Source organism: Cygnus olor, chromosome Z, assembly GCF_009769625.2.
Source record: "Cygnus olor isolate bCygOlo1 chromosome Z, bCygOlo1.pri.v2, whole genome shotgun sequence".
In the NCBI taxonomy this organism is placed as follows: Eukaryota; Metazoa; Chordata; class Aves; order Anseriformes; family Anatidae; genus Cygnus; species Cygnus olor.
The window spans coordinates 66,071,270-66,094,335 of record NC_049198.1 but is presented as its reverse complement, the minus strand read 5'-3'; the positions used below and the strand labels follow the sequence as shown (position 1 = coordinate 66,094,335).

General features: G+C 48.7%; 1 protein-coding gene across 1 annotated transcript; it reads right to left on the bottom strand.

Annotated features, from left to right (window-relative positions):
* Positions 1-156: 156 nt before the first annotated feature.
* TBC1D2 (TBC1 domain family member 2) lies at positions 157-22,608 on the bottom strand. The gene is made up of 15 exons (XM_040540783.1): positions 22,112-22,608; positions 21,530-21,698; positions 19,315-19,810; positions 18,536-18,668; positions 17,902-18,043; positions 15,952-16,088; positions 15,129-15,316; positions 13,607-13,993; positions 12,699-12,809; positions 10,887-11,074; positions 9,278-9,748; positions 7,895-8,015; positions 4,358-4,543; positions 3,560-3,681; positions 157-2,837 (listed from the first exon to the last, which is right to left on the bottom strand). Exons 3-15 carry the CDS (start codon positions 19,723-19,725, stop codon positions 2,636-2,638), a joined length of 2,799 nt encoding a protein of 932 aa, XP_040396717.1. The 5' UTR covers positions 19,726-19,810; positions 21,530-21,698; positions 22,112-22,608; the 3' UTR covers positions 157-2,635.
* Between the last annotated feature and the right edge of the window lie 458 nt (positions 22,609-23,066).

Here is a 23,066-nt window from a genome sequence, read left to right as displayed (position 1 = left end):
CAAATGCACTCATGGAGCAAGACTGAGACAAAACTGAAGAGAAACTGCTAACAACCCTGTGGTGTCCTTCCCTTCTGAGTTCAACTAAAAATTACTTTCAGTTTTTCCCATCAGGGACAAGCTACACTTGAACACATTGGTGCTTACATCTTCTTTAGAAAAGTTTAATTTATTTTTTATAGGTCGTTATGTAACACAAATAGACCAGTGCACATTCATACACCGCATAGATATGTCAGACTAGGGTTTGGTCTAATAATGCGTGTTTTAAATGAATCTCAGAATGACAGAATCACAGAATCGAAGGGGTTGGAAGGCACCTCGAAAGATCATCGGGTCCAACCCCCCTGCCAAAGCAGGTTCCTTAGAGCAGGAAAATGCCTTTTTTAAAGAACGTAGGGACAGGATGGAAGAAAAAAAAAAAATCAGCTGCTGCAAAAGGCTCCTGAAAAAATACAGTTGTAAGTGCAGTCCTAATTTCCATGTCTTGATTTAAGAGAGAATGCCTCTCAAAACTCTGTAACAGTAACAAAAACCTGTATGTGCGCACGGGCATGCACGCAGCAGTATTCATTAATTGCATTAGCAGTACAACCTATGAAGAAAAACCTTCTGCCCTTTGAGCTTCTCTAGCTACATGGTATCCTTTTGAAAACCGTGTTTCTGCTTGAGATACTGTGGAAAGACTCAAGTAACATTTTCTTCTCACCCCAGGCTCTCAGTGTGCGCAGCTGTCAATGACATGCAGTGGATTCACCTCGCTCCTGCCCATCTAACCTGCTGCCGGGTTCCCAACCTTCCCAGAACCTCATCTCCACCTGCATTACATTCACGCTGTGTGATTGGCCTCTAGAGGCCTCTGCCAACTCAGGCTTTGTCATTCTTTGAGCCTGGCTGATTGGCCCAGCAGTGTCTGGGGTGGAGCTGAGGCATACAACGTGTCTCAGGTGAGCAGAGGCCAGCGCGGTGCCCACCAGGGTCTGTGATCCTGGCTGCGGCCCAGCTGGCTGAGAGCAGCACGGGCTGTGAGCGCCTCCTTTCCCTTCCTCCTCGAGCACAGGTGACTTACACCACAGGAGGGTTAAATGAGGTGTAGTTCGCTCAATGGGCTCACTAGAAATGTAGAGCAGAGGTCTCCCTTGCAGCTGTGTGCTGCGAGTGCCTGCGCTACGGGCGCACCTGGAATAACGCACCGCTCAGCAGCAAAGCAGGGCGGCGGAATCAGCAGAGGGAAAAGCAGCCGTGTTTCTCTCAAGTGCTCGGCTCATCCTGCGTCTCTGGAGGACTGAGCTGCAGGCTGGGCATGCAGCCTGGGGACAGGGCAGTCCTAGGAGGCGGGGAGGAAGGCCACCAGACCCCCTTCCCCAGGGGCAGGCAGGGCATCTCTGTGCACTCGACACACGGAGGCCAGCTGCTAGTTCAGGAAATATTAATGCTTTTTCTTTTGTGACCTAGTCCAAAATGGTTCCGCCCCCAGAGCGCTACACCCCGTGGGGTCAAAGCACCATCAGCACCGGAAACTCGGGCACAGCAAGGAGAAAAGACAGATCCCCTTCAAAACCTCACGGCGTTCAAGTCAGAAGGAACATAATCACGTGGATTATGAACATGGGTCAGAGACAGGGACATCAGTGCAAAAACTTGGTACAGAAGGAGCGTACCTGTGAGGCAGATGGGGAGGACCACACACTCCTCCTGGTCAACTGGAGGCAGCCAGAAGACTCAGGTGTCCCTGCAGTCCTCCTAGTGCTACAGCCTGCCACCAGCCAGGCTGCAGCTGGCTTCACACCATGCTGAGAGCTCCTGCCTGGAGCACACTCACCCCGGGAAGGCACAGTGCTGCCAGGGTCCAGCCAAACCACGGACGGCTCTGCTCAAATCTCAAGAGAGAGGAGAGGCGCCTCCCAGAATTTCCCAGTCGGGCAGAAGACGCACCTTGTGCTCCCGATGGGCTCCCACAGGAACTGAAATAAACTGGGGAGGCGACTCCACCCTCCCGCATCTCATTTCACTTGTCCCAGTCTGAGCCCCGTGGGAAGATGTCCTCCAGCTCCCAGGCCTCCCTCAGCCCCAACAGCCACCCGGAGAGCGCGGCGTGACTTAGTAGCTGCAATGTTAAACACGTGCTCTCCTGGCAAGACAGCCTCTGATGGGTTCAAAGAGCAGGTTCCCCTCCTAACCAACTAAGCAGCTTTAGGTATCAGTGAGGGACTGTTCTCAGCTTATGTTTTTTGGGTTTTTTTTGGGGGTGATTTTACATGCACAGAAACATCTCTTTCAAGCCTCCATCAGAAAAGATAGAAAAGCCCTGCCTGGCTGGGTCACTTGCACCATGTCAACTTCTGTCAGGGTGCCACTGCTGTTACTTCCTACAGATCTCCAGCTGCATTTCTGCATTGCACGGGACAGGGTGGGCAGGAGTGGGAGAAGTACAGGAGAGGATGAAATTCCTCTAATACCTCTAACATCACAAAGCCTGGGTTAATCCCCAAATGGTCCTATATCTACAGCCTTGCTTCCTGGGGCAGATGAACTCCCGCTGCGATCACCTGTACTGTCTCCATCTCTTACCGACAGTTGCTTTTAGAGACTTTCTGCGAGGTGAGGAGAGCAGTGACGATGAACTCTGTTTCTGCTAAATCTCTTCTTCCTCTTCGCTGACAACTTCCTGCAGGTCCTGAGGCCCCTGCTCTGCTCTCTCTTTTACATAGGCTGCCTTGATCTGTTCCAGCTCGCACAGCTCTGTCTCCAGCTCTTCCCTGTGCATTGTCCGCCGGTTCCTCAGCAGCTTCATGGGGAAGGGGTTTAAGTCATTGAAGGCAATGTTCATCAGCTTCCTGCAACGGAAAAGAGGCCTGGTGACCCCGTTTGCTGCCTAAGATGGTAACAGATACCCAAGAGTTTTAAGAGAGGGAGGTTTCCCAGACCATCTACCTCTGCTGCAGATTGCACCTGGCTGCCCCAGGAGGCTGCAGAGAGCACAGCCTCGTATTTCAGCTCTGAGCTCAACAGTCGCCAAGCAGCAGAACCATAACTGAATCACAGGCAACTGCTTCTAACACAACACCAGCCCAGGCATATCTTTTCAGGTACCAGTATGCAGCAGTCAGTGAGGAGCTGGGCTATCAGAAGCCAACTCTGATGGCCCTTGGAGTAGGAACAGTCTCCTCTGTTCAGCCCTTCTGATTACATAAATGTTCCTCTCGTGCGCATGTTGTCACCACAGGTTGCGAGCCGCTCTGTGCTCCCGAATTCCCCACCTGCTACAGCTGAGAGAAACCCAGCCGGGGACAGTGCCAGTTCCAGATGCTGAAAAAAGAGGGCTGGCCCAGACTTTGTGGCCTGGTCTGCTGCAGCACGCCTTCGCCCTAGCCAAACAGGCTTTAAGTAACAGCATGCAGAAAAAAAGTCAGAAAAGAGGCACATTGTTCAACGTCCTGTTGACCTGCCAATGCATGCATCTCTGTTGACAGGCTGGTCACAACTCTTTTCAGGCTGACCTAAGAGGCAAACAAGTACAGGCCCAGAGCGGGAGGCTGACTATAACCCACAGTCCTACCTGCCATCCACGATCATCCTTGTGAAAAAACGTAGGTACTGGTAAATCTCCACATTGTCATGAATTCTCAGGATTTCTTCCTCGTTGTATTTAAAAATTGCGAGAGCATAGCGGAAAATCACCTGGAAGGTTGAAAGGCATTTCAGGTGACAAAGTCTTAGGCAGCTGAGGGATCAGGCCCTCTTGGCTTAAAACGTGGGGTGAGGGAGACACCACTGCAGTTCATGCTGGTTTTCTGTACTCTACAGGCTGCTTTAGGGTGGGCCTAAAAAAAGCCCAGAGCTAATCCCAAGGGAACGACCCTCTGTATGCTAATTTACAGCTCCAGAGCACACCAGACCCTCCAAAAGGACCCTAAAGGGATCTCACAAGGGTTCTCCAGTTCTCCCTACACACTGGTGCAACGCAAGACTCACATTTTTTCACAAGTGCTAAATCTCTGCCCATCTGCTGCTCCTTTATCTGTCCCCTCTCAGCTAGGTCTGGGTTGCAGAGCAGAAGACACGGTGGCCTGTCAGAAAACTCAGCAGTTTTGTAGCAGGACTACACGCTAAAAAATGTCAGCGGCACTGCACACAGTATCAGGGACTAGGTCTGCCTGCAGGCAGCAACTACGCAGATGACATTGGATGACAAGGAGGCACCAAGGCACCCCACCAAACTGTCAGGATAGGACAAGAGGCTCAACCCCCCCCATCTCTTTGACACCTGTGGACATCCTTCACTCTGCTGTCATGTCACTGAAGTGACAGAAGGAAGGAAGTGCAGAAGGAAGCAGGCCTAGGTTCAGGGTTTCACCTTAGTTCCTTCATACAAGAAGGCATCCCACACTCGCAGGAGGATGTCGCTGACCAGGCTGTCCACAAAGGCCACCAGAAACCAGTTGAAGGTGATGAGTGAGACATCGATCTGATGCTGCTCAAAATGAGCCGTGAGGCGAGGCAGCTTCTCTGCCAGGAAGTCTTTGAAGACTCTCTGATCTACCTGAAGTTGACAAAAAAGAAAACAACGAATTATCTGTTAAAAGCAGTCCTGGTGCTGAAGGAGAGGAACAGTGCAGCAGGATGATGGCCCACGCATGCCGCAGTAATCACTGGTGCTGTCTTCTAGCCTAGGTACACCCAAGGAAGAGCACAGTATCCTTTGTCCCTCAGTCCTTCAAAATTATTGAGCGGTGTACTTGTATGCTGTACCCAGTGGAGCCGAAACAGGGCTGAGATATAAGCACGGATGTGTTCTCACGCAGAGGACCATATTCCTTCCCAGTCACAAAGATAATAAGGAAAACGATGCCACACCTTTCCACATTGGTCTCACTGACACCTTCTGTAATGTCATGAGTGTTCAGTTGAATGAGGGGGCCTAAAAGCATGCCCAGGTCTGAACGACAGCATATGGCCCACGTGCAGACTAAATACCTAAGATCCCTCTCTGCCTTCACAAGCAGGAGCCAATCTTCTCACTTAGCTTCTCTTTCTGGGCCCTCTACTGTCTGTGCTTTGCTTCTGGTTGTATGAGCCGAGACACAGAAACACAGTCAGCGAGATCCTTGACTCAAGTTTATAAAGGCTTCATCTCAAGGACGTTATGGTTTCATGAGGGGAAGTGCTACAGAGCAAGACCAGGGTTAGGTCTTTCCCTATGCCACGTCATACTACTGCCCCAGCTCTGTCAGCCCAGTTAGCTTTGAGCCTGTAGTACAAACCAGACGAGGTGATATGCTTTGGTCTTTAAAACCCACAAGAACTAAATTTTGATTTTCTCAACCAGCTCTCACTTTATCAAGCCAATCCACAAAGCATCACCCTAGACCTTCCTCTTCACTTCCTTCTTGGATAGACTTTCAGAGGCCAAACGTGAGCCCAGGATGTCTTATGAAAAAAAAAGGCTTACTCAGCTGATGGTCTTTTATCACCAAACGTAGGGGAGCCTCTGTGTGCTCCAGCCTGCTGTTTTTTCCCTGGCAATCACTATTTGCTGAGTACTGAGCACCGTCTATTAAATCTCACTGCTAACCCTACCTGCTCCAGATCACTACAGCACAGGCATTTTGCTGTCTGCACAATGAGTTGGCTGCTTCCCAAGTCTCTGTGGGCTGGCCTCTTCACCAGCACACCGATATCCCAGTAAACACCTGTCAATTCAGTGGCACAGTCACTCCCTCTCCACTACTGATGCTTGCAGCCTCATCTACTGCGAGCCCACAGCAGAAACCCTTTTCTCTATGAAAGGACCACACACAATAACGAGACCAAGGTCACGGCCAGGCGCACCAGACCGGGCGCTGCTGGGTGTGGGTGGTAGGGTCACACAATTACAGTTCCACTGAGCTAAATGGAATTTATGCTGGCTCTGTGCCCATCTGGGAGGACACCGTACATCCGATACAACACAACACACCGTGAAAACCTTGAAATCCAGGAACTTTGAACCAGGAGGATAAGTTACTTATAAAACTTTTTATATCAAATGGCCACAGGGCTTTTGATATGCAGGGAAAAAAAAAAAACAACCTGATACGCAGCCTCAAAGCCAGAATTAACACTGCATTTGATCACGAACTGAAGCAGAGTGAATATAAAAATAACAGTACATAAAAATACCAGAAGCACAGGGCACTCCAGAAGATAGGGTAAGGTTTCTAAAGAAAAATGTGATGGGCTCCAGAACGGCATTTTCTTTCTGTTTGGTCCTACATGTGTCAGAGTTTGCCACTTCACTTTTTCACTTTTACTGGGCCCTCCTTACAATAAATAACAGTACACTTCATGGACACCTTTCTTCTGACTAACCTGACCTCCAGGTTATTATTCAGGAGTGGTACTCAGTTTCTTAACAACTCTGTATCTCTGTAATGGAAGGGACTGAAAGGTGATGTCAGCTGTCCTGTAAGAAATCACACACATTGCAAGCTCACAGAATCACGGACTTGTAAAAGGGTTTGGGTTGGAAGGGACCTTAAAGACCATCCAGTTCCAACTGTGAGAAACGAAGTTGTGTTTTTGCAATAGAAGGTGTTTTTGCAGTGGAAAATTCCCCTAACCTTGCACATTCAGAAGTGACTGTGCGGCACAGCAGTGGGGAGTATGTTAAGCAGGTAAGGGGAAGGTCTCACTGTCCCAAAATACGGAGGATAGCTAAGAAAAACAGGATGAGCAGTACAAAATCAGTAAAAACAAAAATCACGGGCTCTCTACTCAGGAGAGAAGAAGGGGAAAAAAAAAAAAAAAAGGAAAAGGAGAAATTAATGGTTGGTCAAATCAAATTGTACATATATGGTATAAAAGCGTGTCGAGTAGGTTGTGAACCTGTAGTACTCAGCCAATGAGGAAACAGGAGAGAAATCAGGTGTTGGGTAATAGGGAGTATAGGGTTATGATAAACTTTCACGGTGTGCTCCTGCTTGCAGGACGCCCGCCATTGCAATTGCAAATAAAATAACTTCACAGAAGATCCTGTCTGAGGAAAATTATTGAGACTTTTCTCACACAGCCCCCTGCCATGGGCAGGGACACCTCCCACTAGTCCAGGTTGTCCAAAGCCCCATCCAGCCAGGGATGGGGCATCCACAGCTTCTCTGGGCAGCCTGTGTCAGCGCCTCACCACCCTCACAGTGAAGAATTTCTTCTGAATATCCAATCTACATCTCCCCTCTTTTGGTTTAAAGCCATTACTTTTTGTCCTGTCACTGCGCTCCCTGACACAGAGTCCCTCCCTAGCTTTCCTGTAGGCCCCCTTTAGGTACTGGAAGGCTGCTGTGAGTTCTCCCCAGAGCCTTCTCTTCTCCAGGCTGAACAACCCCAGCTCCCTCAGCCTGTCTTCACAGGAGAGGTGCTCCATGCACTCCAGCTGTTCATTGACATAGAGGGTGATGTCCCCTTCTGGTCTCCCCTGCCTGCCTTCCCTAAAGAGCCTGAGTCCTTCCATTCCAACACCCCTAGCCATGGGAGCCATCCCACCACATCTCCATAATGCCAGTGAGGTCACAGCCCTGCAGGTGTGCACACATCTCTAGCTCCTCTTGTTTATTCCCCACGCTACATGTGTTAGCATAGAGACATTTAAGCTGGGCCCCAATGAAGCTGCCTTCCTGGCTGGAGTGGCTGGGATTCCTTTGTGCTGTTCTTCATGCGCTCTCCTGCTGACCCATGACCCTTCTCCAGGCTCTGGGTATCAAACTGGGAGGAGCAGGATGGATTGAGGTTCCCCTCCTCTTCAGACTGCTCCTGGCTGCATCACTGGTGCCCATGTGAAACAAGTCGACTGACGGCTTTTAAACCTCTACTGTAAATCACCACATCAGCGTACAAGCAGAAGTGAGAGCTCCCAGCTCACCTGTGACGTTATCAGTGTGTCGCTGTAGTAGTCTGCTGGCATTAGGTTCTCCACAATGTGGACGAGGCACCAGAAAGCACTTTCCTCATCTTCCAGGACCAGGAGGGCAACAGCTGCCAACCTGTGATGGACAAGACACAGTGAGGCAATGCAGCACTGCAGGACAAGACATAGGTCAGCACAGGTAAAGGTGAATCCAAGAATCCTTTTGGCTTGTCTCTAGCTCCTTGAGAATCCAAAACATCAGATGTAGGAGGAGAGTTAGCCAGACAGTGATCTGTTCTGCGGGTTTCTGAAGAAGCCATGGGGTTGTGATTTTCCTTCCTGTGTGCCTCTGTCAGCAAACATGCAGCATCAAATACAGAGCTGCTGTGATGAAATGAGACTCCCCAGCTAACAGGATGTTCTGCAGACCCTCACAGTTGGCAAAGTGTGCTGATTATGGCTATTTCAGTGTGGGAAACAGCTCACACAGAGATATTCCATATTATGTGACGTGGCTCACCTCCCCCTCCTATCCATCCTCCCTAACCCCCTTCAGTTCTGACTTACCAAATTTTAGCCAGATGGGAAACGTTCAAGGCCAGGCTGGACGAGGTTTCGAATAAACTGCTCTTCTGGAAGATGTCCCTGCCCATGGAAGGGGGGATGGACTAGATGATCTTAACGGTCCCTTCCAACCTAAACCATTTTATAATTCTATAACATCTAATATCAAGGGATCTCTAGAGTGGAAATTGTCTTTCTGAAGACCATCCAAAGAGCAATAGGAATAGCTTACACAGACTTTCCTTACGTATGAAGATCCAACCAGAAATTCCCTTCTTGCAGCTATTGTCTGATGTCCTTCTTCCTCAGCTACACACTTCTAAGAAATCTATTTTTATCTCTTCTGTAGCCATAATTTGGTAAGTAAAAGTGGAAGATCCCCTGAGCCTTCTCTTCACCAGACAGAACAAGCCCAATTTTCTCAGCTCCTCCTCGGGTGTCATGTGCCCCAACCCTCTCATTCCTAACACTTCCCATTTCCTTCAACTCTTCTCAGAAAAAGGGAACACGAGGGTGTTCTGCTGAGCACATTACAAGTCGGAAATTCAGTCCTACCCTCCTGCTGTTATTTTGGGACTGCCTCACTCCATCTCCCATAGCTGTTCCTTCCTATTCTGGAGCTATGTGGAAGCCAAACAAGTGCATCCTGCTGCTTGCTACATCCCAGAAACAACACTGGCTGGAAAAAAGACCCCACATGCAGAACTCTGCAGGAAAATACCTAGAGCCAGTACAGATCTAGAGACGTGAGCCTGGGATTGCATAAATCACAGCTCAAGCGTCTACACCTTCCCAGTGCTCTCCTGTGAAGAAGCAGCATACCTTGTTCCTCACCTGTTCAATCCCTGGCAGTATCCAATGGCAGGATTGTGCCAGGAGAATGCCAGCAGCACCCTCCGGAGCTTGGGGATGAGCTGGGAGGTGGGAGAGGAGAAATATTTGTTGTTGGTCAGTGTCCGGAGCAGGTCAAGCTCAATCTGCCGGCAGGCAGGGTGCTCAGTGCTCTTGCTCTGCCTCAACAGCCGCTGGTAGTGGTCTGGCAGACGGCTGCAGTGCCGGCTGACGATCCACCTCCAGACCCGCTGCCGATGCTCCACAGGAATGCCGCTTCGAATGAGGCTTTTCAGCTCTGCAGAGGGACTCAGCTCTCCTACGCTGTTCCACCTGTCGCGGAGGGGCTTCTCCACCACCTCCTGGCTCCGCAGGTTGTTGGACTTTATCTCCAGGGCTTGGATTTTGGCCAGAAGTTTCCAGTCCTCGACTTCGTAGTCAGGCACAGTCATAAACCCATACTCATCGTACTCACTGGAAGGGCACAAGGCAGAGGTTAGTTCAAAGGCCAGTTCCTGTGTCAAGGCCACCCAACGCCAGGTTCCTGTCGCCCATACCAGAGCACAGGCACTCCTCCTTTGCTTTTCTGGCAGCTAGGTGGAAGAGCCTGCTGTCTCAGGGCCATGAAGGCAGAGGGAAGCCTGCAGCAACAGCACAGACACATGAACTCAGGTGTAGCTTTGCTCTGAGCTACAGCCTGACCCCATCAGACCTCTCTCACCCTGTCTGATCTCCTACCCACAAGGTAGTATCTTGCTTAACCTGTGTACCTTCTCCCTGCCATGTCCTAGTACAGAGGGAGTTCTTCAGGGAGGGACTGCAAAGGCTTCAGGGCATCAGAACAAAGAACAGAGATCCACAGCCCTTTCAGATGTCTCCCTGCGCACAATGCAAATCTCCTACTAATCAGAAAACCCCAAGAGTGCTGACAGTAGGGCGTGTTGAGGGTTTCTGCATCATCCCTGGTAAGTGATGACAGTACATGAGAGAACAGCACAAAGCTGTGCCATGAGAGGTTCAGACTGGGCATGAGGAAACATTCCTGTACTGTGAGGGCAGTTAAACAGTGGAACAGGCTTCCTAGTGAGGTGGCTGGTGCCCCATGACTGTCAGCGTTCAAGAGTTATTTGGATAATGCCCTCAAAAACATGCCTTAACTTTTGCTCGGCCCTGAAGAGGTCAGACAGTTGGACTTGATGATCTCTGAAGGTCCCTTCCGACTGAATTATTCTGTTCTGTTCTAGACAGTCCACATGCTGGGATACTTGCAAGGTATCATTATATTCTTGGTATTGGAGTCTCAACTCCAAAGCTGCCTGGAGAAGCTGGAAGTTTGTTCAACCAAATGTAATAGAATCTGCTACAAAACTGGGGCACTTCAAAAAAGTGCATTTTCCTACATAAGAAATTGCCTTCCTACAACAATACGCTACTATCAGATATCCATTGTTTCCACATCACCAAACGAAATGAGCTTCCTCTACCTCTCCTCCCAGGTCACAGCTCCAAGTCCATGCTGCAGAGCTGCCCCCAGATCCTTCTTGCCTGCACACTCCCCTCCAATGCTGGACTCCTGTGAGGGTGTGAACGTCCCCGTGCTCTTGCCTATTACCTCACAGGGTTCAGGTTCAGACCTTCTTCTGCTCCTTCCTTCACATCCCACTGGAGCGCTTCCTGGATGAGGTTCCTCACCAGCTCAGCATCGGAGCTGGGCAGGCCAGGCACGGTCTCCTGCAGCTTCCGCAAGACCGTCAGGTATTTGCTCTCCATCTGGCAGTTTCGGGCTTGCAGGCAGGCACACTGATGAGAAAACAAGAGGGAATGAGCTGGCTCACTGATGTTCTTCCTGTATTGCCTCCACTCTCTACTGGTCTTGTCCACATATCAAGCAAAGACTCCTGATCAGCAAGGCCCCAGAGGACACATCCAGAAGTTTTCTACAGCCACGGAAATTGCAGCCACAAATGGACCACTGTGGTCAATGAACAAGCACAAACCAGAGTAGCGAGCACACAACAGAAGTTGCTTTTTGATGCTTTTTGAGTGGGAAACCTAATACAGCAACACCTACTTACCTCATGAATTGCATCAGTGGGTGGCCATATCCCAGGCAGCTCAGCTCAGAGACACCACTGCAGCTGAGTTCTCCGCAGGCTTTTCCCCTGCTTCTTAGACAAGTTCTCTACCCCACACTGAGGTGCACCCTGACAAAAGACGCCACTCAAGGGACTGAGCTGGGACCACGCGATTTTCAGAACACACAGCAGAACCACAGACAAGGTGAACACATGCCCCACAGCAACCCCAGTCCCATCGCACTGCTACAAGTTTCTCAAGCACAGGAAGCTCAACTGAGTTCAAACAGAGCAAGACAGTCCCTGCTGCCATCATACTCCAGGGCACAGAGAGAGAGAGAGAGAGAGAGGTAGAAATGAGGATCGTTATCAATTGTTATTGTGATTGTTAACTCACAAATGAGGAACTAAGGCCACAAAGGTGACAAGACTCACCCAATTAGTGTTTCACAGGAACCACAGTGAAGATTCCTGCTCAGTGGGAAGCAGCAGTTGAAAACAAAACAAAAAAGAAATCATAGAAAGAATTAGGCTGCATATAGAGGGGAAAGAAGTGAGCGTAGGATATTGTCATGCTACCACTTTAACCAGCCTTTTGCCTCACATTGAACATATCAGTCTGATTACTTCTCTTCTGAAGATTACAGCAGTTGCAGGATCAGAGAAGGGCAGTAAGCTGAGGTAGACAGGATTTCAAAAGACTAGGAAGCAAATAGATATAAGCATGACAATAACACCCCAAAGGCAGCTGTTTGCCCTGTACGAGAATCCAAGACTGTGGAGACATCCCTTGAAACCCAGGAAGGAAAACCCAGAGAACAAATGCCAGACGCAGGAACTGGTTCAGAACTAGCAGGTAGGTTAGACAAGTCTGAGAGTAACCAGGTTATGCAATAAAAGTCAAGCTTAAGAAAACAGATGAACTCTGAACTGGCCGCAGAATCTGAGAGTACTGACACCTGACAGTGCCAGGCCTCCTAGAGAAATCAAAACTAGATGGAGCCAGTGTGCAGTCAGCCCGCCAGCTCTCAGGAAACTTTCCTCATTCCCTGACCATACTGTAATTTCTTTATTCGTTTCCAAAAGTATAGCTGAAATGCAGAAATCTGGGTTACATTTCAGAATCCCTAAGACTGAGTTTTGCAAGTATTTTACTTTGACTGAAAAAAAGAAAATTATAATATCTAATTTGGGAACAACACAAAGCAGAGAAAACATTATGCTACAAAAAAAAAATGTTAGGAAGAAAGCTGCTTCTTGGTGTGTTTTGTATCAATATCCATTCCAGTGTCTGCTTTGGAAAGAAATAAGAAAAAGCTCTCGCCAAGAAAAAAGTTTTTTTGCCTCACCTTCATCAGAAGGGCTTTTTCATTCTCAGCAGCACTTGTCCAGAGCCGAGTAACCTGGTGGATCTCCGAGTTGAGAAACTGGTTCTGGGTTTTGTATGCATCAATATCATCCTGCCACAAAGCAAAACAGTCACACAGGGACAGTTTTTGAGCATCCCAAGAGGGGACTGAGGTGTGGAGTGTGTTAGGGACAAGAAAATATCTCCAAAATACCAATACCACAAGTACTACCTATGAAGGAAATCAAGGCACAACATTAAATAGAAATGTCGTACATAGAGAAGACACCTGGAAAATGCTAAGCACACTGTATGTATGTGCTTAGAAAACACAGAGACAGCTGGGTGATATAAGCTAGAGAAACACCTAAATGAGATGAAAAATATAGTTGTACTCTTTTTTTTTTTTTAAAAAAAAAAAAGATACAGATCCTAGCCCCATGGCTAGCAGCAAAACACTCTCCCACAACAAAGTAAGTGGCTCTTCTAGAAATTCTCCACCACTTGCTAACAGTTCATTATAACAGTGCAAATGGTGACAATACAACAGGCTGGATTTGAAAGAACCAGGATGTGTCGGGAAACTGTTGGCAAGAGGGAAACACATTAACAGAGCCAGTGAACACAGCTAGTGAGACGGCAGCAAGTGAAACAGAAGAGTGAACAACGAGGTGAGCACTCAACGGCAACATGAAGTCAAAGAGAACAGGCGGTGGGCTGAAGCTGAAACTGATCAGGATGCTTTTAAGAACCCTATTAGTACCAGATGAGCCCACCCTGTCTCTGATGTGAAGACAGACAAAACATCTAGAGAAACACGTTCTCTGGCTTCCACGAGGAACACCCTCCCACTGAACCAGAGGGTACCAAAATGGGAGCTCCCAAATGACTTGTGTCATCTCCACACACCTTCAGATGCTCAATCTCCTCCTGCTGTTTATACAACGTCTCTGCAGTGATTGTGTTGGCTTCTTGCAGGGGATCAGAGAGCTCTCGGGCCATCTGCTCTGTCAAGGCCATGATGACTTCTTGTTTGGCGTGGTTCTTCTCCATCAGATGCTGCACGTGCTCTTTGAGCTCCTGAATGTGGCTGTCTCTCAGAGCAAGCACCTGCTCAAGTTCCTTCTTTTCCTTCTCAAGAGCTTCCAGTCGACTGGTGAGATCAGCAATTTGCCTCACTTTGTGGCGCACCAGCTCCAGTCTGTCCTTATCTTCTGCTGCAGTGAGATACATGCTAGATACTCGCTTCTCCTGCTGGGCTGCCTCCAGGGCTTTGTGGAGAAGTTTAACCAGCTCCTGGAAAAGGAATGCAAAGCCATTGCATCGCAGTGCTGCCCAGGGTACTGGCAGCATGGAGACTACAGACCCCAGCAGAAACGAGTGAACAGCGAAAGATTCTCAGGATCTCAAAACCGACTCCTTTCAGAAGCAAAAGTGAATGCAGCAACCTTGACATCACAGCATCCCCCTAGCAGAGGAGCTCTGCTCTCAGAGCTAGGCCTGAAAGGTCTTTGCAGCAGACCGCAGGCAACTTGACTTTATGTGCATTGCTAGTAAGAAACCTGCTGCTCACGCTGCTTGCATTCCGGCTTTCTACAAGTCACCCTTCTTGGGAGGCCCAGAAGAAACCAGAGTAGCTGGAGGTCTGGTCAGCAGTGTGATAAAATGGAAGCAAGGGAAATAATGCAGTATACATCTCTCCCTGCTACCAGGTGGAAATTTATGTATACATTTCAACTGGCCCTCTACCAGAGTCCTCCCTCACTTCATTCTACACAAAGACACAAAAGCTTGCCCCAGCACCATGCTGCTGATTCAGGCTCCACTGTCTCAGATATTTAAGGAGGCAAATCAAGGATGTAACTTGATTGCCCCCTATGGGACCTGGCTCACCTGCCTCTTCTGCTGGAAGAGCTATCAGCATCATTAGTGGGGAGCCTAGTATTGCTCCATGCATGTGGAGAAGAGCATCGCTCAGGAGAGACAGCCCGTGCAGTGCCTCATCTACTGGCCTTCTCCAATCAAGTCATCTCTTAATAGTGGATCACTGTTCAAAAAAGTGTGACCTGTAAAAAGCACAGCTCAGCCCTGCAGTTCCTGCCAGCATCATGGTGCCTTATCCAGGACTGTACTTCATGTACCTGTTGAGCAACAGACACACTAGCATGACTGATATCTGCAGAACACACTTGGACTTGTTCTACCTCCCTTTTCCAGCCTATCTGCTAGATGTGATTCCTAGCGATGGCTGCAGGACATCCCTTTTCCGCTTGTGCAGGGCACAGTCAGGCTACATACCAAGGGGTAACACCAGGAACTTGAGCTGAGTGCCTGCTGAGCACTCCTCAGCCTAACACCAAGGCCAAGGGAGTCCCTGTGACCAGTTTCAGGGTCCTGCCCTAAAAAGCAGCAGACCCTTCATCACACTCACCTTCTGTGACTTGACTTCCTCCGTGAGCGTCAGGATCTGTTGCTGTAGGACACTCACTTTATCCATTGAGCTCCTCTCCCTGGACAGCTCTTCAGCCAAGCCTAGGAAGCCACTGTTCATCCACTTGGCTTTCCTGACCCAGTTCACCCTAGACTCCAGCCTCCCATCCTCCGGGATCTCCTCCTTAACTGAAGGGAAAAAGAATTCATATACACAGAACAGGGTTGCTGCTATGAACTCCCATGCCTTTCTATCGGGGGACTCACAACAGCTCCACCCAGAAGACTGACACACAGGACAAGAAAAATCGACCTGCTGGGATCCACAGGGTTGAAGCACAGACAGTCGGGATCAGCCACAGGTACATCCAAAATAAACAAAGCCACGGTGCCTTATGGTACCTGCTAGCTCTCCTTGCACCCCACCCACCCAGCACGCAGCAAATGCAAGTTGGCATCTGCGGAGAGCACAGTCTAAACTCCACAGCTCCACCACATGTTTGGGAAGAAAAAGGCTGAAAGGAATGTGATTGTGCAGCAGCTTAACTTCCAACTCAAAGAAATACTAGTATGGACTGGCATCGTGGATGATATTTTTGCCTCTGCAGAAGATTCCAAAAGTAGGAGATAGGCAGATTCAGCCTGAAGCAAAGCAAAAAGTGTCATTCTTGTGCTAGCAACACTGGAAGGAACCTGAGACAACGTGACCAAGTTTTCATGTCCCAGGACTATTTGCCACTCTGTCCTCCCCTTTCCTGCTAAGTCTGACTCCCTGGTAAATGGTGTCGTACTCGGACCAGCTCACACAGTTCAGTAACAGGCACCTGCACACCCTGCCTCCACTTCTGCCTCTCGCTCGTCATCCAGGCTCTCAGGGTGCTCCTGGAATTCACTGAAATTAAAGATATTCCCATTGTTCCCCCGGAGTTGCTTGGAGACGCAGATATTGTAGACAGTGTTTCTGAAACAAGAAGGGATCAAAACAGCCTCGTGAACAGAAGTCATGAACACTGCAGCCAGTTCACATGCAAACTACCCAGTGCCTCACCCCTCCTCATATCTCACACTTACTCACATCCCACTCCTCCTCCAAGAACCTGTCTCCACCATGTGCTAAAAAAAAATTAACTGTCCATGGCACCAGTGGATCTAAGGGGAGCAAGGGTGAAACTGGCAGATATTAGGAAGTTGCCCCAATATCGGTACCAGCACAGCAGTGTGAATCAGGTGGGGATCTTCCCCCGTGTCCTTGAGCCCTGTACGTAAAAGCATCAGGCTGCAGAGAAGGATCAAAGCCAACAGTAGAGCAACCATACTCATTCCCTCCCTTCCTTCTCTCACTCTTCCCTCCCACCCTTCCCTTAGCTCACTGCAGAAACCCCCAGGTGCCAACAGAAGCTCAATTCACTACAGCACAGCCAAAACTGCCATAATGATCACAGCTGAAGATAACGCCGGTCCTGTGCTTTGCTCATTTAATGCCCTTGCCACAACAGCCTTGATAGCCTTTGATACAGTAAAGTTTCAGGAAGAAAATTGCAATCAGCCCCAGAACCAGTCCATCAAAGACTGTTACAGCTGCTGCTTTCAGATTTTGCCAGGAGAGCTAGGAGATGACTCCCACAGGACCAGGCAGAACAAGCAACGTGCTAGTGTTTTCTGTAAAACCTACACAAGAAAGTGAGGCACTTGCCTATCTCTATCTCACACTACCCTGTGTTTTTCCCATGAAACAGGAGCAATTCAGGGATCCGACGAGCTTGGCTGAAATCAGACACACTACACTCATGAAGATGCAGGTCCAACAGCAACAGAGCCTGCAGAAACATTCACAGATCTAGGGGAGCAATATAATTTGAAGCTGAAAAGAAGCAATTGTTATTCAAGCTAGCAAAGGTAAGGCTGGAGAGGGGTTATGATTACAGTACTTTTAATTAGAGTGGGGAGGAAAGAATGCATAGCCTGCAAAAAGCACAGCTGAGACTGATACTCTTTGGTCTCATAGAAGATCTTTCCTCCTAACAGCATCAGATTGTAGCCATAGTAGTGGTGGTACAAAACTACAGCCAACCTCCCCACCAAAAACATTTGGCAAGGGCCAGGCTACCTACTGCACCTGTAACCGCTTGCATGCTTTCGGTTATCTGTAAATAAGAGACTGGGACACTACACTTACAGAGACACTGGTGGGGGTTGGTTTTGAGCAACAGTAGCTGCCCAAGGCTTGTAATTTGTAGCCCCGATGGAGCCACACCTTGCAGTGGCAACCACAGTGTCAGTGAAGGTCGTGTGACTACTTACATTCTTGAAACCCAGCCAGGGGCAGCAAGCTGCGCAGCGTGAGGGCCGTTTTACAGGCTCCAATGCCTTGTGCTTGGAGTTCCTGCTTTGCAGAGTATTCACGGTCCTTTGCATCCACTGGAATGGTTTTCTGTCGCTAGCCTACAGGGTACAGCTCAACCTGCCCACACGCCCTTCCAGGAGTGATGCTCGGATGCACCACGGCAAGCATGCTAGCAACCAGCTGCAGAGGAAAGCTAAACCAAGCCATAGGAAAAACCTAGTGACCAACCAAGACAGCTAGATGATGTGGAATGCACTGGAACAGAGGGATGTGAAAGAGCTTCCAGCAGGAAGTTTGTTTCTGCATGGAATATCCTCCATAAAGCTGCTTCATGGTTTGCCTACCTAGGCAAGCGTCCCGTTTCACACAATACCCAACAGGTGAGGAAGGAAAAAAGTAGCATGCACTGCAGCTCTCCTCGTGCACTTACTGTATCTCTGTCCAAGGGTGCTTGAGGGAGATGTTCTGCAAAGCAGTAGACGTCTGGGGTGCAGGCAAAGAGGCTGCTTTTAACCCCACCACTTCTGTTGGTGTTTTGACTGGAGGCATAAAGTCCTCACTGTCGACAACATCTGCGTAAAAACAAACCAGAACACAAGATGCGAGTGAGCAAGACAGACCTGCATTGGACTTTGGCTCCTTCACGTAACTTAAAAGCCACGTTTTGTTACAGCTAGACCTTCTGTGCACAACATGCCAGGCAGAACATAGGCAACAGAGCAGGTTTCCTGTATTTAAGGTCAAATTACAGAAGGTTCCAGGTAGAAGTACATTATCCGCTCAGGGACTACCAAGTGACTTCAACCATCGGTACGTGAGAGTGACTAACTCTAAGCAATCAACCTTTAACCTCCTAAAGGAATGAGGAACAGAGTTGTTGCTGTTCTTTTCTCCCAACACAGTGTTCGATAGTTTTAATGTGTAGGTAACATCGATCCAAGCATTGATAGTTAGCAACTGCGTTCAAAAACCTGGCCAGTGCCTCTGTCCACTTACAGATGAGGAGAACCATTCATCACTGGAGAGCTGAAAGCAAACGAAGGGCTGACACACGCAACACCTACTTGTTCTGTCAACCAGAGGTTCATTCACAAGCTGGGAGCTGCCCACAGGAAATCTGCACTGAGCATTGCAAAATTCCCAACGTCTCACTTGTAGCTGCTGCAGCCAGTACATCATTGCCTGCTTGCTGATTGCCTAAGATAACAGAACAGGAAGGAAGAGGGCAATCTCATCAGCATAAGATCATCAGCATCCTGTAGGGATGACCACCACTGCTCTGACCATGCCTGCAGAAATAAAGGCCGGCTGTGTCATGCCTATGCTACAGCTTCTGATTTGGAAGGACTGAAGAAATCCGCAGCATGGCCTTAGCAACAGAACCTCAGAGGACAGCTGACCTTATTTAAACCCTTTTTCATTTACTGTGTTCCAAGGCTAAGCAGAAATGTGACAATTATTTTAACTGGAAATCACCCATGGAGTTCTCTCAATAGAGATTTCCACAGAGATAAGAATGTAACAAAGTTCTTTGCTGGAGGAGCCACTTTATACAGGGGAGCCCATTTCTGTTCAGTAAGTTACAAAGTGGACTGCAGGGCTCTTCAATAACTTTAATTCAGCACCCAATTTGACTTTTATTCCTATTCTGTTAAAGACAAGTCATCTCACAGGTAGTGGAATCCCAGCCTCACAAAAACAGCGCAAACGATTTAAGTCCAAAAGGCAACAGCGCAGGCTGAGGACTAAAGTGAAACTCATGCTGAGGTATGTTAGCAGAGATGTGTCTATCCTGATGGGGAATGTTCTGTACCAGCCCCCTGAAGAAGATGCTGACCCTTACCTTCAAAGTAAAAACTCTGTTTGGTGTTCTGATCTCAAAAACCCCTTCACCATTTTCCACCTTGCAGTCAAAGCTGGCGCTGGAGAGATCGATAGACCCCAAAGGGTTCACATCCTGTGCAGTTCTGTAGTACAGTAAGTGACATTTATTTTCATCATAAACGAACCAGCGAGACTTCCAAGTCTTGATTGGACCCTTGATGCCCAGCTTATTTAAATAGCCACAGAGTTTTTTTCTGGGTGTTTCTCTGCTGGGTTTCAACTGTGCATTTTCTAGTTCTCCAGGAGAGGAAAGTATGACCTTCTCCTTTGCTGAGGCTCCACCGCTCCTGTTGTTGTCTGGGTTTGACTCTGCTAGTTTGCCTGGGACTCCAGCAAGGGGCCAAGTTCCACTTTCTGGTCCTTTTTTCATCTCTTTCAGGAAATATACACAGTATCAAATTGAAACAGTAAATCCTCTAGGTAAATAAGCCACAGAAGATCCCAACTATCTCAACCTGCAGATGATGAAAAAAACGAGGAATAAGTTCAGGTCTAGCATATGACAAAAAACATTCCCTAGCTTTTCAACTACCCAGCCAAGGTCCCAAGCTTCTACTTTTAGCCATCACTCTCTCCCTTCCTGTGTTCAGATGACGTCTACGTATCTGTTTTCTCTCCTTTCAATTCCTAAACCAGCCCAGACTAGTAGCCAAGAAGCAGTACCACAATCTCTCAGGTGATAAGTAAGCCTGTGGGCATTTCAAATCAGTATCAGTAACTGGGGGATCTGAAGACCCAGACAACAATGTTAAGTATCAGCTGCAGAAAACATAGTTGCAAGTTCTGAAGGAACCTGTATTCAGGTCAAGAGATTTCAGATAAGCTTTCCACTGTGTGTCCAACTGATACTTTAAATCACAATGTCTGAAGAAAAATCCCACCTTATGCAGCATCCTTTTACACTATTTGTGCCAGCTGAGGACTGCTGTTAAATAGCCCACATATCATGTGCCAGGTCTCCATCCAGCAGGCCTCACCTGATGGATTATGCACAAGAGAAAGAAATTCTGTGGTCCTTGCAGAATGGACTATGTGGCTCAGTGGCCAAAGTACCCTGCTGGGTTCCTGGGAGGAACGCAACTTGCAAGAGAACAACAGAAAAATAAGGCTGGAAGGAATTTGTAGAGGTTCTTAGTCTAGCCACCCTCTCAAAGAAGGTGCTGACTTCAAAGGAGTATCTCACTAAAATTCATTCACGTAAATTTTGATCTCATGCAAGGACGGCAACTCTGCTGCATTTCTGGACACTTGCTGGAGAGCTTAACCATAAGGCCAGTGTGATTTTTTGCCCACAGCTGCACACAACAATGGCCCTTGTATAAAGAAAAACAATAATACCCCTGAGAATACCTATGAATAATTTGCAATTTTTGTTTGTTTGTTTGTTTTCCTTAACTAAAAGCACGGTTTATACCTTGACTAATGAAAGGACTACTAGAGGCTTCGGTTTAGTTACTATGGTATCTGGAGCAAATACGTAAACAAATAAATTGATGCAATGTTAAGTTAGTGGAAATCCAATTGCAGCCACAAAACCACTGAACACAGCAACCAGCACCGCGACGACAACAGGTCAATGTTGATTAATACCGTGAAGCACAAAGAGGCATTGCCCAAGCTCATGCTTTTAGGAACAACTTACCGTCATGACTGAAAGAATGCTTACATGTGTTAGCACTGGTTATGCCCCATCACGTTTACTGCTGCCTCCTGCTGTTCCCTCATTTTTAAAAACGAGGAAACTTTTTAGAAAACTGTAGGTAATGCTCACTTTTTTTTTTTTGAACTTTTTTTTGGAACTTCTTTCAGTCCACTCCCCTGGCAACTACAGATCCTGCTGCTGGAAACATTCACAAGTGCCAGGAACAAGCTCCCGTCATGGAGGTGCCACTGCAAGAAAGCTTTTGAAACAACTGGAACCTTCATTTCCGAGCTATTTTTGCCTGGCACAAAGGAATCATTATCAGGAGGAAGAAGCAGTCTCAAATTTCCCTAACAGACCCCAGGGCTTTCATGGTAGTATCAGCGCAGGGACCTGCATTGTCTGAAGACTCCAGCATACTTCTTCCTCCTGCCAGTGTGACGCTCCACGCGTCCACACCATGGGTTCAAGCACCCTGTTATAAGAGATCTGGTTAGATCTGCATTGCAAAGCACTATAGAGGAGATCTCACCTCCTTGAGAGAAGCGGAGCGATGTCCCTGGGAAGCCACCGTCTGCTGGCACAGAGCTATCGCTGCAGGCACCACCAGCCAGGTAACCACAGCCTCCAAAACAAATCCAACAGCAAGAGAAGAGGGGCTTCTCAAGCTTCCCTCTGCCCACTCACAGTCTAGGAACCGTCTGAAAGAGATACTGAGCTGAGAGCAGCTCTGACACTGACTCATCAATGAAAAGGGAAGATCAGTGCGGACCGTGCCCAGATGTTTTCAGAGCAGCGGGTGTCAGCCCTCCCCGCTCCCTGGCAGCCCTGCAGAGCAGCCCCGGCCCAGCTGCACCCCCGCTGGAGCACCAGCCGCGGGTGCTGGCGCCTGGCACCGGGCAGCGCTGCCCGGCGCGGCGGGGAGCTGGAGCTGGAGCTGGCACCGCCCGGCCGGGGCGGGGGGGACATCGGCGACAGCCTGGGGGGCACCCGGGCGGCTGCATGGACAGTGGGGTGGGGGGACACGGGGTGGGGAGCTGGGGTGGGACACGCACACACACACACACACACACACCCTGGTTGGGAAGGGGGCACGACATGCTCCGAGGGGTACCTGCTCCGGCCGCACGATGCCACCGGCCGCGGCGGTGTCGCGATAGTGTCACGACGGTGTCACGGCTCGGCTCGGCGGGGCGGGGCGGGCAGGGAGCGGCCGGGCGGTGGCGCCCGTGGGCGGCGCGGAGCGAGAGCGCAGCGAGGCGGGAGGCTCGACCTGGGAAAAAGAAACAAAAATAGAAAGAAATGATTAAATTAAAAGGTCCGAGCTGGGTATCGGAAATAAAACGATTCGCCGCGAGAGCCTGCTGGTGCGCCGGGGTAGGGGGGATTTCATCCCAGCCCAGGAGAGGGGATGGAGCAGGTGGGACACTTAAAATATCATATACGGCCACTAAAATACAGGGCCACTCTAATTCAGCAAAACCCCAAAAGTCAGAAGGATCGTGAGGCCCCGCTTTCACGGTCTGCATTCGTACTGAAAATCAAGATCAAGTGAGCTTTTGTCCTTCTGCTCCGCTGCGAGGGCAGTGGGTGTGGGACCGCTGCTCTCCCAGCCCCACAATGTGAGAACGGCCATGCTGCAGTGATAACCGCAAGGAATCAGGCAAAGCATAAAAAAAAAAGGTAAAATAAAATAAAATAAAATAAAATAAAATAAAATAAAATAAAATAAAATAAAATAAAATAAAATAAAATAAAATAAAATAAAATAAAGAGTTATAAAAACGTGCAACTTGGTGCTATAGGGGGCTGGATGCTAGGCTAAAGAGTCTAGACCAACCCCTCAAAAAGCCTCAGAAAGAGGTGAAATAGACTAGAGCAGAACAGAATCATTCAGTTGGAAGGGTCCTTCAAAGATCATTAACTCCAACTGCATGACCTCTTGAGAGATACCCAAAAATTAAAGCATGTTATCGAGGGCATTATCCAAATGTCCCTTGAACACTGGCAGGCTTGGGGCACCAACCACCCCTCTGGGATGCTCGTTCCAGTGTCTGAACACCCTCACG

Coding starts and splice junctions, on each gene's coding strand:
- TBC1D2 (XM_040540783.1), bottom strand. CDS start 19,725: ATGAAAAAAGGACCAGAAAGTGGAACTTGGCCCCTTGCTGGAGTCCCA. Junction 18,044..18,535: donor ACCTCTGGTTGACAGAACAA/GTAGGTGTTGCG, acceptor GTTTTTACGCAG/ATGTTGTCGACAGTGAGGAC. Junction 16,089..17,901: donor CACCCTTGGACAGAGATACA/GTAAGTGCACGA, acceptor TTCTTGTTTCAG/AAACACTGTCTACAATATCT.